This window comes from Xenopus tropicalis, chromosome 2 (genome assembly GCF_000004195.4).
Source record: "Xenopus tropicalis strain Nigerian chromosome 2, UCB_Xtro_10.0, whole genome shotgun sequence".
Classification (NCBI taxonomy): Eukaryota; Metazoa; Chordata; class Amphibia; order Anura; family Pipidae; genus Xenopus; species Xenopus tropicalis.
In genome coordinates this window covers 45,854,757-45,870,971 of record NC_030678.2, presented here as the reverse complement: position 1 = coordinate 45,870,971, position 16,215 = coordinate 45,854,757, and the positions used below count along the sequence as shown (strand labels likewise).

General features: G+C 40.0%; 1 protein-coding gene across 1 annotated transcript in view; it reads right to left on the bottom strand.

Annotated features, from left to right (window-relative positions):
- inpp5k (inositol polyphosphate-5-phosphatase K) overlaps nt 1–14,946 on the bottom strand; it is a 30,929-nt gene extending 15,983 nt beyond the window's left edge. Inside the window, 7 exon segments of the mRNA NM_001113025.1 lie at nt 72–247; nt 1,589–1,705; nt 1,800–1,908; nt 2,630–2,722; nt 3,077–3,184; nt 10,208–10,277; nt 14,923–14,946. Coding sequence (NP_001106496.1) covers nt 72–247; nt 1,589–1,705; nt 1,800–1,832 — 326 coding nt within the window. The 5' untranslated portion in view covers nt 1,833–1,908; nt 2,630–2,722; nt 3,077–3,184; nt 10,208–10,277; nt 14,923–14,946.
- Between the last annotated feature and the right edge of the window lie 1,269 nt (nt 14,947–16,215).

Genomic DNA, 16,215 nt, shown 5'->3' with positions numbered 1-16,215 from the left:
GGTTGCTATAGGTTACTAGACCTGGAGAACACACTGCACTTAACTTTATTCATTTCTTTACCAGAACTTACTCATGGTCTAGAATATTTCCAGTATTATCGTCATCAAATTGCTGAGTGTCCAGCATCCTTTCAAAATCATCGAGCCTCTGGTTGGTGTTTTCCATGTGTGCTGGCAAATGGCAGTTCATGAAGCAAACCATGTGCCCATACACCGACATACGGACTATAACGCCCCCTTTGTTTCCCTTTCATGGGAGAAAGCAGAGTATGAAAGATGTATGCCTTCTTTATGTTAAAATAAAATATTGACACTGAAAATTTTATTCAAACAAGCAAAATTTTTAACTGTCAATATTTTTGCCTAATGAAGCCCTTTTAAGGGAGAAATGTATAGCAGCAACGTATATTACATAAAAGACACTTTAACTATTATAAGAAACACTGCACAATCTCCAAAAATCTCTAACAATCTCCAGTACACCAACTAGTGAGTCACTTTGGTGAAACACACAGAAAGGAAGAGGCGGAATGCATCTTTAAGTGGGGAGAGAGCTGAGATCCAGCATAGTGGGGATTAGGGGTGACTAGGAGGAGCGGTCTATTGCTACAACAGGACTGCCACTGTGGTGAGACCGTTGATTGCTTGGGACAAACATAAGGGAGAGGGTTGGCACTTGAATAAGGTGCCACAATAGCCAATGTGCAGGGCTCGTTGTGGGTGGACATTGTAAGTCGGGGGGGCTGCCATTCCCAAGTAGTGCTTGTTACCCCCCTCTGATTGTTTATTTCTCTCTCTGCTCGCCCCCTCCTCTGATCGTTCACCTTTCTCTGCTTGCCCCCCCCCTCTGATTGTTCATCTCTCTCTGCTCGTTTCCCCCTCTCTCTGATCATTTATATCTCTCTGCTTGTTCCCCACCCCCTCTGATCTATTGCTTTATGCATTTAAAGTATATTGTTTTAGCTTACTGATCTGGCAGCAGCACCACCAAAATTATGTAGTTAGGGAACAGAGACAGAGGGAGGCAATTGGGAGGGGCTTCCCCTGCTACTGCTGAGTTCAGCCTGTCAATCAGTGCTGTGACCACTTCCTGTGGTCACAGGAGGTAAAATGCTTTCAAAACATAGTCAATTTTTCTGCATCATTACACATTTTAAAGGGAGGATGAATAAGTATAACTGAATATGAATATTATATAAAATGTCTCCTTTAAGTACTAACAAAACATGCACTTCCGCCCCCTTCTTTCCCTGCTCGTTATCAGGAGAGGGGTGGGAGAAGGCAGTTCTTCACTGCTATAGAGAAAGCAGACCCAGTAGTCTGAGCCCCACTGCTCCCCCGCAGGGTCTGCTTCCTCTACAGTTATGCCACCGACTAGTTATGACTACTGCTCTGTGTGTCTCTCTACTATTTTATCCACTAGATGAAAAAAGAGTTGGAAAAATATCAAATGAAGGTATCTTCAGCACACTTCTAGTTGGTATTCAACTACAATCCTAGCAGGTCTAGTACACACACACATATATATCTCAAAATGCAAGTAAAATCCCAGAAAATTCTTTCTGTTCTGACCATCAAGAATGCTTACCCAGTAGCCAAACAAGCCAGTGCGAATGTAATTGGTACGAATGTCCTGTATGAAGGGAATATGTTGATGCTTTACAAAGGTCAGGAGAAGGAGGCCCTGCAGTCGGATAGAGGAGAGCTAAAAAAAACAAGCCAAAGAAACATTACATTTTACCTTTCAGCAAATCCATGTAGTGATTTACATAAACATGCCATAACCATAAATATACTACCTTGACATAGCCGAGGGGAGCTAAAATATCCATAAGATAGATACTCCATGGATCATCAAATGCTAAATCTGATAGAAAATTCAGAACTTTTGAATTTACTTCTTGCAAGCTGAAAAATATTAAAAAAAAAAAATCATCCTATCATGCCAATACTGACTGAAATACAAGCCCTGGTGCCGAGTATGACATCACATGATATACCTTTTTTACAGAACATTTAGTTTCCTAGGGGCTGATTTACTTACCCACGAACGGGTCGAATGGAGTCCGATTGCGTTTTTTTCGTAATGATCGGTACTTTGCGATTTTTTTCGTATGTTTTGCGATTTTTTCGGATTCTTTACGAATTTTTCGGATCAATAGTTTTCCTATCCTTTACGAAACCGTAGCGTTAAACATGCGACGCTATACGCAACTTTCGTAATGGATACGAAAAACTCGCGAATCATTCGTAGTCTCCTAGACTTCACTTGTAAGCAAATAAAGGGAAACCTCAATTTTACATACCCTGGATTATAATTATTCCACAACTTTACACCTTTTATAGTGGGCCTGCCAATACAAAATGCATTTCCCTGATTTTACACCCTTTTTTGGTCACTTGGAAAATGGGGGCTCTTTATACTCTTTTACCCACACTGATGACAGTCTAAGTAGGTGACTAATTCCATCTGAGATTCATTCCAAGATATATAAATTTAAGGTTGAAAACATAAAATATATCCTAAATGCAGATGGAGTGAGAGAATGCATGGATGCAATAGATGGAGCATACTATTTAGACAACTGTCTCACCATTATTGCTCTATTTAAACAGGTAATTATTGCACCTTTTTTATTAGAATGAGTTGTCTACAGCGCTAGGTCCTCTGTTTGGACTGTTCCATTTGTATGCAGATAGTAAGGGATAAGAAAGGGTATGCCTGCAGGAACACATGGAAAAATATCACAAAGGACATGCTGTAACTATAACCTAGCTGACACTAGCTCTGTTGCTGCTAAATTTCATACTTTGTGACCCGCACCAAGTGACTGATATTTGATCTATCATTTTCAAAATGTACAGTTTATATTTTTCTTAAAAGATAGTGGGCAGGCTATTTCATGTGTTACAAAGAGTCTAATAATAATCACAACATTTTGTCAAACAAAGAAGTCTGTGGGGCCCCAGTGCAGGCTTGGGGGCACCAGCTAGACAGACTTAACATACATGGAAGCCATCAGAATCATTTAAAACATGAAAAGTTTGTATTTCTAAGCTACCTGTTTGTACTTACCCAATGATGTACATATCAATATCTGAACCTGGGATATCGAATTGAAGCAGAGAGCTGACATCTCGAGGTGGGGATTGTGTAGCCACATTCCACGTAATCAAGTGAACCCTAAAAAAGAAACCACAGCCAGTAAGATTTCAGATAGGATTAATGTGGATGGAAGAGGAGTCAATGGGTGTTGCAGGGCAAGGCAAAGGTCAGCAGTATTTGATAAAATATATGCACCAATGATTAAAAACAAAAAACACTAACTTAATTTCATGACAAATGTAACCTCTCAGCGTAGCCCTTTCCATCAGGTGCTGGTAAGTCACAGCACTATAAAAAAAAGGCCATTGAGGCCAATTAATACAACTGTATACAACTTCAGCTCATTCTGTAATGCAGCAGAGTCTCACAAACTAAAGACAGCCTGAACAGTTTATTGTGTATAAATAAAAAACACACACTACCCTGTAATGTGCTGTTCTCAGCTAAACAACACTCCTATCTCTCAATCCCATTTCCCATAGAGTTTTATCCTCACCCTGTAGGTACATGACTCTGGTCAAGATGATACATTTATTTGCATTATTTCTACTTCTGTAATTTGTGGTACAGTGTTTATTAAAAGTGGCATTCACCCAAAAATGACTTGGAGGTATAGTAGACAGTGGCATTCTAAGGTAAAAAAGTGATACTGTCATTAGAATAAAAGATGTTTAATTTAGAATGAAAACAATATGTAAAATTGCATATAATACTTTTGGGGAAAAAAACTTTTACCACTGGAAAATTTATTGGCAAAGTTATTTTTGTTCATGCTTAAGGGAATCTATTTTTTGATACTCCACTGCCTATTTTCTTTCTGACAAACAACACATTCTCTATCTTGTTTTATTTACTGGGATCTTTGACATAAACCCAGGGTTAGATATCCTGTATCCCAAGACCAAACAGGATCTACTACCCTTTGGCAAAAATCTTGGCCACTCCTGACTCAAAAGGTATTTGGTCATATATCTGGGCTGGCTGGGAAAAGCGCCACATCCCTGAAGTGGCCTTCTCCCAAAGTGTCTGCACAGTGCCCTAATTTAAATCTTTGGCCTAGGGCCAAATAAATAGATTAGTCTGATTTGGCAACTTTGGCCACGACTTTGTGTGCCACATCCGAACAAGCAAGTATATTTATTCATATTTTATTTACATATGCAACATTGAAGGAACAATATAATAACAGTACATCTATATTACTATATTCAAGATTAAGTGCACAAAAAGAACAGGCCCCCTGCCCCGTAGATCTTATAAGTGTTAAGATCTTAGCTTAATAAGAGAGATATGGAAGCTTTAGAGCAGTGATCCCCAACCAGTGGCTCAGGAGCAACATGTTCCTCACCAAGCCCTTTGATGTTGCTCATTTTTGAATTTCTGACTTGGAGGCAATTTTCAGTTGCATAAAAAATGCGCCTCCTGTAGTCTGCTAGTCCACAATGGGCTACCAAAAAACAATCACAGCCCTTGCAGGTCACCCCCAAGTTTTTTATAATTACATTTTCACAACTAAAATAGGTTGGGGCCCCTGCTTTAGAACCATGAAAGTAAAAATGGAAAAAATTTGAAACTATAGCAACTAGACAACTGAGGCACATAAGCGGCCCTTCACACATACAAATGCAAATACATTTTTTTCAGTTGCTCAGTACAAGAACCCTTACCAGTAGGTAAACTAAAACAGTCAATGGTTTTAACAGGATACAGGGGCTACAAATATATTCCTAATGTCTGAATACATCAATAATTATCATTGAATGTGGTTTGCTAAACTAAAGATGTAATCTTTGGCATTTAGCATTCAACTTGTTCCTACAACACTCAGCAAAAACACTTTTAAAAGATTATCATAAATAATACGATTTATCATTAAATATATTATTATAATGAAATCTATTATTAAATCCCACCACCCTAAATCCTGCTCCATATACCCGAGTTACACTGTCCAGTGTATATATTTAAATAAAGCTAACACCTGAAATCCAGTGTCTTTGACGCCATCTTTCTGCCACAGATTAGGAAAGCCTGGTCAATAGAATGTGAGAGTTCTTCATGAAGGTCCTCATCAGAGCTTACATCTTCCATGCAAGTCAACAGCTGGGCCACTCTCTGCCGCAGCACAAACTTGCCATAAGAACCAGTGCTGCTCAGGCTGTCAGAGCGTACACGCTCCTCATGCTGCCTGTCCAAGCCAGACACCGAGAGGGATAGGAAATCAAAGTCTGACTGCTCTGGGCTTTCCATTCTTGTACAAGCAAATCAATAACAATATTGCTGGGACTCTAATAGGCCCACTAATCTTACACACGCAAAAGGAAGCTTTGCTTCACAGAATGCAATTTGTGGAATACATTTCCTTTAATCCCAGTACAAAGAAGAACATTGTATGCAGTATGAGTACAAATTCCTATACTAAAGATTTTTTTTTTAACCCCAAACACTTTATTACATGATAACATTAGAGAAATAAATGTTACATTTTGAGAATTTGGAGATCCGAAAAGCTAAAGTAACACAATATAGAGAGGATACAGAAGACTGGAAATTACCTTTGCAGAACCAAGTTCTGAGAAGTCCCACAGCAGTGTAATCTGTTATGATATATTTCTATTTTGTATTGTTTTTTTTTATATTGAATTCTTAAAGAAATGCATCAGTGTAAAATAAAGATGGATAAATAACAGGGATAAAGAAAGGAAGGGAAGGAAAGAGCAAGAATAGATGGAAAAGTGACAAGGAAAAGAAGTATAGGTAACTGGGAGTTAACGAAGAAAGGAAGGATGTTTCAGAGGAGAGAAAGAAAGGAGGATGCTTACAGAAAGAGAAAAAGATACTTGGTTAATGGCAGTCACAGGAGACTAAAAAGGAGGAGAAAGGGAATGGCAGAAATTAAGAAAGGAAAGGAAAATTAAATTGTTGGAATCAGTGCCTTAGAGGACAGCTCCTTACTGCAGTGGGTTTAGTGGAAAAGATAAAGGATCGACTTTTGCTGTGTGTGCATTATTCACAAGTGTCCTTAAACCTTCCTAAAGATTTAGCTCCTAAGGGCTCATTTACCAAAGGTACCAAAAGGCACACAAGCTAAAGGTGCTAAGAGTGCCCCTGAGAGCTCATACACAAAGCACTGGGACCCATATAAATATCATATTCAATTGGCACTATGCTCACTGCTTCTGATTCAAACTCCAGTGCAAGGTACACAGCAAATTCCCATGGTTTCCACTATCATTTCCAACTTTGGTTGGATTTCATTTCTCCCTGAGTCTGCTTTCACTCCCTTGCTCAGTTGTATCTTGCATCTCATCATTACCACAGTCACTATATCCAAAGATGCCTAGAGCTATGCATATAAACCTTGGATCCACATTTGTGGCCACTATAAATAAAATCATATGAAATTATGATTTATATTTCTTCTGTTTTTAAGATTTGATGCAAAAAGGAGAAACAAATCCACCTGGCTCAGATTTAAAAGGCCTGGATTACAATTTTGGGGTAAGTGTTTGCGACCTACTGCAAGGCACTTAACATTCCTCTTGCACCAGACAAATAACAGTAATACAGGATTTTTCATACAAAATGACCAAGCCAGCCCCAGCCATGAACCCCTAAAGCTCCCTGTTTTCTATGCACCCCAGCGTGCCTAGGCTGTGGGGCTTTTACATGATGTGAAGCTTGAAGCTGGTCTGGAAACGCTGGATGTTTAAAGTATTTAAAGCTTTCATGACCTGGGGGAGCAGCTGCTAGGATATGCTTGAACAGCATTACGCTTTGGGAACACATTTTGTGTATTTAACATTGTATTGACCAGCACAATGGCATCTGCATTGCGTGAAACTTCTCTTTAATAAATGTGCAAACCTGTAAGATTTGAGGCTTATATTAAAATGGCACAGAAAAAGGTAGTAACTCACTAGAACCTTGAGTAAAGTTTATGTCGATGTGGTAGATACAGATAAATATAATGATACTAACTTAAGGGGAGTTCAACTTCAAATAATTTTTATGTATAACTGTAGTACGTTAAAGAATGAGCAATTCTTAGCAAATTTTTAATTCATCTACATTTGTAGTTTTCAACTTAATTGTCTTTTTCTTCCAATTCTCTATGCTTTAAAATGGGGAGGGGTCATTGATTCTGGAAGCCAAAAAATATTGCTCTGTGAGGCTACAATTTTATTGTTATTGTTATATTTTAATACTTTTCTTCCTATTCAGAACATCTCCTATTTATATTACAAGGTCTCACTCACGCCACAGCTTAGTTGCTAGGGTAATTTGAACCATAGCAACCAGATCACTGCTAAAATTCCAAACAGGAGAACTGCTGAACAAAAAATTAAGAGTAACTGCAAATTGCCTGAGAATATCTCTCTACATCATATTAAAAGTGAAAGGTGAACAACCCCTTTACTATGGCTAATCTTTAAAAGAGGATACACACTTGCTAAACACTGGCAAAGGGATGTCCACCTTGAAATAAACACTCAGGGGTATATTTATCATGTGCAAAAAGTGGAGTGAACATTACCAGCGATGTTCTCCAGGGCAACCAATCAGCAATTAGATTTCAATAGTTAGAAAACAAAGGCATCTGGTTGGCTGCTATGAGCAACATCACTGGTGATGTTTTACTCCACTTCGTACACAGCACGATAGACACCAATATTCTAAGGGCTGTGTCACATGTGGGGATTTCAGAGCTTTTCTGGATAAAGCTTTCCCATACCTGTACATACATTCAGAACAGTTTAAAACATATTGGGGGAAATTTACCACAATATTTGCACCAGCACAGTAAGTCACAGTGATAGGGATGCACCAAATCCAAGATTTGGTTTGGAATTAAGCCAAGATTCGGCTGAATCCATGCTCCTGGCAAAATCGAATCCTCTGGTTGTGGAAAACAATAGTTAAAAAAGAAACAGCGCTAGGCATGGCCATGTTGCGGCACATGCATGTGCATAAAGAGTAAGTGCCTCAGAGTAAGTGCCTCATTATGCAAATGGCTGCAAATAAAATGGCTAATGTTTAAATAAAAAAAAAAAAAATTGTTTCCCCAACCAGTGAGGGCAATTTTATGGTGATAGGTGCCTTTAATGTCATAATTGTAAATGATATCTGATTGGTACAGTAACCTAGGGTAATATCCTCAAGTCCATGCCCCACACCATTTTTGCAGCACATTTTTGCAGTATTTTGTATATTTCAGAGAAATAGTAAAGAGAAAAGTAAATTATACACTTTTTAAAAATGTGAATGGTAAATACAGTTGCACGAGATTAAACTTTAGCAGCTTTAAGCCTCCCCTTGTGATGCAAACTGCTTCCCACGCCACTGTTCTTTGTATGCTCATTAATGGTCAGATGAATAGAAAAAGCAAGAGGATTGGGACATTAATCTCACGCTTCAGTTAATATGCTCCTTAAAAGTAGGGGAAAAAAAATTATCAATAGATCTCATAGATTTCCACTGTTCATGCATGAGAACTGCTAAACTCTCCAGCCAGTTCACAAGAGTGAGAAGAGACTAGAAATAGAACCTCTCCCTTTGTAGCTGACAATTAAAGTGCCTGATAAGAAAAAAAATATATATAATTTTAAGCAACTACTGCCACTCAGTGAAAGCATATCTATAGATAACAATTCTTTATTATTTCCAATATTAAATTTTTTTTTACCATAAATGTAAAAAACAATTATTTTGCCAGTGATCTTTTTATAACCAGATTACTATGGGTTACTCCAGTGCTGTTCAATTTCTGTGGTACCGAGGGCTGGAATTTTTTTGGCCTACATGGTTGAGGGCCGATAGTGGAAGAATGTTTTGACCACTTCCCCTTTTTAAACCACCCGTATTCGCACACCCACTTCAAACCATACCCATATTATCACAAGAGCTTTAAACGCCATGCCCACATTAATGGTGGTAGCGCAGAATAAAACCCAAATGGTTGGTGCTCACTGTAGGGATATCACCCTTCATTCATATGTGAAAGAATTATATTATGTCATATTAAGCCACACCCTTAAATCCATATGCCTCCTCCTCCCCTGTGGGTAGCACAGCAATCCCAAGCACATAATTACACACCTTAGAGACCATATAATGACTCTTTCCAAATGCTAACAAACTCCCAGAACAAACCCCTGCCAGGTTCCCCTCCCACAGGCAGCATAGGGCAGGCAGAGTATGGCACACACAGGCAGCATAGGGCAGACAGAGTATGGCACATGCAGGAAGCATAGGGCAGGCACAGTGTGGCACACGCAGGCAGCATAGGGCAGGCACAGTGTGGCACACACAGGCAGCATAGGGCAGGCGCAGTGTGGCACACACTAATCATCTACTAATCATCATATAAAAGCTTAAACATAAACATAGGCATACTATATGCTGTGTTGAAACGTTTGTAAATATATGATTTTGCTTTAATATGGACTTTATAAAATATATTTCTCTGTACTAAAAAACTGTACCATGTAGGGATGTGCGGGTCAAGTTTTTCTAGGCCTGCACCCAACCCTAACCCTTGTACTTGATCCCAACTATTGGGTTTATTTAACGTTTAAATGATTTTTAGCAGACTTAAGGTATGGAGATCCAAATTACAGGTTCCAAGCATTCTGGATAACAGGTCCTATAGCTGTATTTGATTTATGAGATATATACTTTTATTTTTGCTATAATGACTACCTTATGATGGTAACTATTCAGGTGCATGTTTTTAATGTATGTTTTATACATTTTCTTTCCCCATATCTGCCCTCATGTTTCATTCCAAGGAATTACAGGGGTGCCCCTTTCCCTTCGCCCCGTTGCCGTCCCTTTCCTTAACCCACTTCACTCCAATTCACTAAATGGTACGTACCATATCTACATATTATTTGATTAAATATTTATCTAGTTCAATATTTATGCTTAAATACATATATACTAAATATGATTATTATGTTACTTTTTCTTTATTTTCTGTCTTACTAAACTTTCTTTTGTTAAAAATGTTAAAACCACACTAAAAACATTTAAAGGATAAAAAAAAAAGTCTCATGAATCTCATGCACCGCAGGGTTGCAGTTAAGTACATATACTCACCGGAGATCAATTGCTTTAGGATTTATAGTCATAGAATTTAGGCTAAGTTCATCAGGATTCATTTTCACTGCTAGAAAAAAAAAAATAGAATAATCTGTAATTGCTATAAAAACTGTACAAATATTTGCTCTGTAAATTGCAATTTTCTTGGCCACAGTTCTAGGTAAAGTCAACTTCCAAGCAAATTTTATTCAGTTCAATTGTTTTCAAATAATGCGTCATAACAAATTACTTTGTTTCAACAGCTTTCTATTTTTTGACTGTTTTTATATTTTTAAGATGAAAATACCTCTTATTCCTCCCTCTGGTGTTTCCCAGAAATTTTCTCTCAAATTCTGTTTTGGCTATGTGCGCAAAAAAAAATATTTTAAAAACAGTGTGCTCAGGTCAGAATAGATACAAAATGTTGTGTTTCCACACAAACTTCTTTATGTGATGACCTGGGAACATTGTTTGCTATTAACTACTCAAAGCAGGACTGACACCTCTCTACACTAAAATTTCTCAGCAGCAAAGGCAAAGGAATGCCTACAACTAATGTCACCTAGGCCTTATATAGGTGACTGATGGCAGCTTGTTAATGTGTTCTGCACATGCACAAAGAGATGGGTCAATTTTAGAGGTGTTTACATTAGTGTCATAAGGTTGTAGATCAATCACATCAAGACAGATTAATCATATAACCCAGGGGTCCTCAAACTTTTTCAGCAGGGGACCAGTTCATGGTCCCTCAGACTGTTGGGGGGCTGGACTAAATTCCTCCCCCAGTGTCCTCATACTATGGCCCGCTCACTGCTGCTTCCTGCTCCCCCCTTGCGTTCCTCCCACTCCCCGCTGCGTCCTTGCGTCAGATCATACTGGGGGCCGGGTAAATTACCTTGGGGGGCGTATCTGGCCTGCGGGTTAAACCTCTGGTTCAAGATGTGTAGCAAAGAGCTAGGACACAGCTTACGTAGGTTTATTTCCCTTTCAAGTCATATATTCTAGTCAGAACTGCTCACTTGCTAGTTAACTAATTCTATAAAACATGTATATTCCCATCCTTTAGCCTTTAATGCTGTAGTGCCCCAGGAATGTATAATTGCCAGCAACGTATTTTATATTCACTGTTCAGAAAAAAATGTTGACTTTTAGCATAAAATGTATCAACCAAGAAGAGGTTACATTTGATGTCTAGCACTTCCCTTTAATGTAGGGCTTTAAAGGAAAAAGTCATTCAGCCAGTGCACGGGAACTAGTTGAACACTATGCATCAGACTCATGCGTGCCCTGTATTAAAGCAGAGTTCCTAATGCTTCTCATACATTCCACTTGTAATAATGAGGGCCAGGCACTAGTGATTTACCAAGAGCTCTTTATTGTAGAAGACTACAGGGGGGGAGATTAACATTTCACTCTAAGATTTGTTTTCTGATGAAGATTTCAGCTTTCCTCCTGCAAAGCTTCTGGGATCAGATGTAAGTGGCTTATAGCAGAGAAAGTTTAGCTGTTACACAAGGAACATGGTATTGATCTCAGTAAATCCCTGCATGATTTATATTTATATCTAATTAGTTGTTTTTAAATGGACATCCTTGAAAGAGAAAAAATATTTTAAAGACATTTAGTACATAATTTCCCAACACACATATTTTTTAGTCCAGTGCTGCCCCAGACTACCAACTGCCCCCTCTGCACCAATTGCAGAAGAGACGTGTACCTCCTCAGCTCTGCCCCTATTTTTAACAGTAGCTAACGTGCAGGGCCGGATTTACCAATTGGCCGCCCAGAGGCTGCCCCCGCTCGCACGCCCCCCCCCCCCCAGTGCGCATGCGTGTGCAAACAAGGGGAGGCGGGGTTTACGCGCGCATGCGTGAACAGTGCGGGGCGGGGTTGCGCACGCATGCGCTGTAGGCCAAACATGCATACGGAGCAGTGGGGAGAAGTCCCCATTGCTCCGTATGGGGACAAAACTTTTACAATTTTGGTGCGGCGGGGCGGCATGCCGCCCCCAGGTTTCTGGCGCCCTAGGCCCGGGCCTTTGTGGCCTCTCCACAAACCCAGCCTGTTAACGTGTCCAGCCACAGCCTAGGGTTTTTTTTTTTTTTTTTTAAAGCATTTTCTCCCCCTATACAGGCACAAGATGCAACAGGAACCCTGTGCTAAATGCCTGCTCAAGGTAGGTACAGTGCTCCCACAAGAAAAAAGTTTTATTGAATAAAATCCAGTGTTTCCGGCACCAACATTGCTCTTCCTCAGGTACAAACGCTTCTGCTGAAATGGCTGACTACTTTAACAGTAGTTGACTGCCTTCAGCCTGCATCCTCCAAATCCCTTCACAGGTGATGTCAATAAGGAAAGTAACATCACTGAGCAATGCATTGTGGGTTATGTAGTTCCTGCATGCTGTTACAATTTGTTACATCAGATGTTAGCAGCTCACCACTGCTTCCTGCTCCCCTATGGCTTCCCCCTTGCGTCAGATCATAGCGGAGGGTAAATTACCTTGGGGGGCTGTATCCAGCCCACGGGCCGTAGGTTGAGGATGCCTGCTTTAGTCCCTGTTTCCCTGCCAGGATTTCAAATGATGCAGAAAAACAACTGTTTTGCAGCTGTATTTCAACATACAAAAAGTGGTATTTATTCATACTTTTTGAAGGAACATATTTCAGTGATGGTATATTAGGGGTTTCTGTGTTGTGCAGGGCTCTTTAATAAATGTTGGATTAGAACTAAAGTTCCCCTTTTAATTCATAAACAAAATGGGTACCATTGTACACAAACCGATACCCTTGTATATATATTATCAGGCACATTGTGCAATCAAGTATACTGGTATCCCTGGATTATATCACAATCCTTCCATTACAGGTTGTTCAAACTGCATTGGTACATTGTATTTAAAAGAGAAGGAAAGTCAAAGTCAAATGTTAGGCACCCCAAAGTGACTTCAATAGCCTACCTTTTACCCCGGGCTGGTGCCCCTGTTCAGAGAGAACAGCACCAGCCCGGGGTAGCTGCGAGCACTTGCTCCTTCCTGCTTCACTGCGCGCGCATGCGCAGTAGAGTGAAAAGAGAAACTTTAAGAGAGAAGTCGGCTTTTCACTCTACTGCGCATGCACCTGTCCCGGACAATAAGCAGCAGCGTGAATAGGAAGGAGGAAGCGCATCGCTACAGGTACCCCGGGCTGGTGCTGTTTTCTCCGAACAGGGGCACCAGCCCGGGGTACAAGGCAAGCGATTAAAGTCACTTGGGGGTGCCTAACATTTTGGCACTCCCAAGTGACTTTGCCTTTCCTTCTCCTTTAAGCTGCGATGCCATTTTCTGGCTTCAATGTGTGTATGAATATTATTGCTGTGGAAGTCAGTTGTATGTGTAGGATCAAACACAGGAAGAAACAGCTCCTTCAGGCAGGTGTTAATTCCAGTGCTACCCTGTGTGTGCCCTGTACTTTGCCCGCTGTACTGCAGTAATAAAAGCACAATAAACCAACATTTTGTTATATATACAATATATATATAGAATATAGATGAGTGTATATTAAAGGAAGCACCTCTGTAGATAGCAATAAAGCATTTCTTACTTGTTCATAAATGAGACCTTATTTACGTTTACATTTTGTGTTCAACTTCAGTCAGATTTACCCAGACTTAACCCAGGAGACCCCCCACCTAAAAATCTGGACCAATAAAACTGAACATCACCAGCAGCAAAAAAAGCAGTACAGCTTGTCAGCTCTGCAAATGTCACAGCCACTGTAGCCCTGCCATCACATCCTCTGTCAGCAAGTATAGGTGCTTTATACATGTTCATCTCCAACATTTTATTACATGTGCCCCACATATGAAACACACACACTAACCCACAACATTCCAGTGCTAACATGAATAGGGAAGCATATGCTGGAAGTACAGTCCCACAACAGAACAGCTATAGGTACAGCCTCACTGGAAGACTGATGGACCAATTATAGGAAAGGGAAGAAAACCCCTTACATAGTTACATAGGGTTGAAAAAAGACCAGAGTCCATCAAGTTCAACCCATCCAAGTAAACCCAGCACACAACCCACATCTACCAATCTATACACTCACATACATAAACTATATATACAACCACTAATACTAACTGTAGATATTAGTATCACAATAGCCTTGGATATTCTGATTGTTCAAGAACTCATCCAGGCCCCTCTTAAAGGCATTAACAGAATCTGCCATTACCCCATCTCAATGTGAACTCAAATAGGAGCTCTGCATTAAGGGCTGGACACGTATAACATATAAATGGGACAAAGCTGAGAAGCATGTATGTGTATGTTATTGGTGTGCAGCAGCTTCAGCATGATTTGAAACCCCGTCTCCCAGCAGCTCAGAAAAAGCTGTTCTTAACAACGAAAGCAAGACTCAGCCACGTCCAGACATGAAACAGAGCAAAATAAGAAGAATACAGGTTGTGACATTACCTCTCAGGCCGAACAAGCTTCTCACACACACAACTTTTCCCTGTTCTGTTTTGGTTGTATGCGACCTCCCTTCCGGGGGCGGGGCTTGGGTGTTACCCTGCCGTCATAAGGCCATGCCCAGTGAGTTGCTAGGGGATGCGTGTGGGATGGTGCGAAAGACTAATACCAAGGATGTAGTCATCTGATGTGGTGGCTCTATTTGAGTGTATCTTGTGGGGCCCAATGCTTGGCATTGGTAGGGGTGCGTTTCCTCAGCGAGTAATAAAAGTACCTTATCAGCTCTCCTGGTGCGGCTGTCTATGCTGAGGAAATCAGTTCTCTCCCGTTCTGTCTTCACTGTTGCTTCCTGTTTGTCTGCCAGTGTGTGAGGAGTGGTGGGCGGGGCTATCTCGGAAGCAGTGCCAGTAGTGTGCCAGAGAGAAGCTGCGGGGAGAGTTGGGATTTGCTTTAGTACTCCCTGTAGTAACTGTAAAGCCGCTGTACATCTGCCCCTCCATCTTACTTACCCAGCTTACCAATTTGCTTCATCTGATATCTTTATAAAGCCCTTTGCTCTGTTCCCTTACATCTTATTATTAACTTTACTATAATTCATCAGTCACCTAATTCCTATTATTTGTGACTTTGTTTTATCTCCCCCCCCACTTCCCCCAGTAAAATAACACACACACATATATAGTGGGGGGGGGGGAGACTGAAGTTGAACACAAAATGTAAACGTAAATAAGGCCCAAAACCACAAAGGTCTCATTTATGAACAAGTAAGAAATGCTTGAAAAATTGTTTACATTCTATTGCTATCTACAGAGGTGCTTCCTTTAATATACACTCATAATATATATATATATACCAATTTGCTTCATCTGATATCCTTATAAAGCCCTTTGCTCTGTTCCCTTACATCTTATTATTAACTTTACTATAATTCATCAGTCACCTAATTCCTATTATTTGTGACTTTGTTTTATCTCCCCCCCCCACTATATATGTGTGTGTGTTATTTTACTGGGGGAAGTGGGGGGGGAGATAAAACAAAGTCACAAATAATAGGAATTAGGTGACTGATGAATTATAGTAAAGTTAATAATAAGATGTAAGGGAACAGAGCAAAGGGCTTTATAAGGATATCAGATGAAGCAAATTGGTATATATATATATATTATGAGTGTATATTAAAGGAAGCACCTCTGTAGATAGCAATAGAATGTAAACAATTTTTCAAGCATTTCTTACTTGTTCATAAATGAGACCTTTGTGGTTTTGGGCCTTATTTACGTTTACATTTTGTGTTCAACTTCAGTCAGATTTACCCAGACTTAACCCAGGAGACCCTCCCAAAAAATCTGGACCAATAAAACTGAACATCACCAGCAGCAAAAATGTCTCTGCAAATGTCAAAGCCACTGTAGCCCTGCCATCACATCCTCTGTCAGCAAGTATAGGTGCTTTATACATGTTCATCTCCAACATTTTATTACATGTGCCCCACATATGAAACATACACACTAACCCACAACATTCCAGTGCTAACATGAATAGGGAAGCAAATGCTGGAAGTACAGTC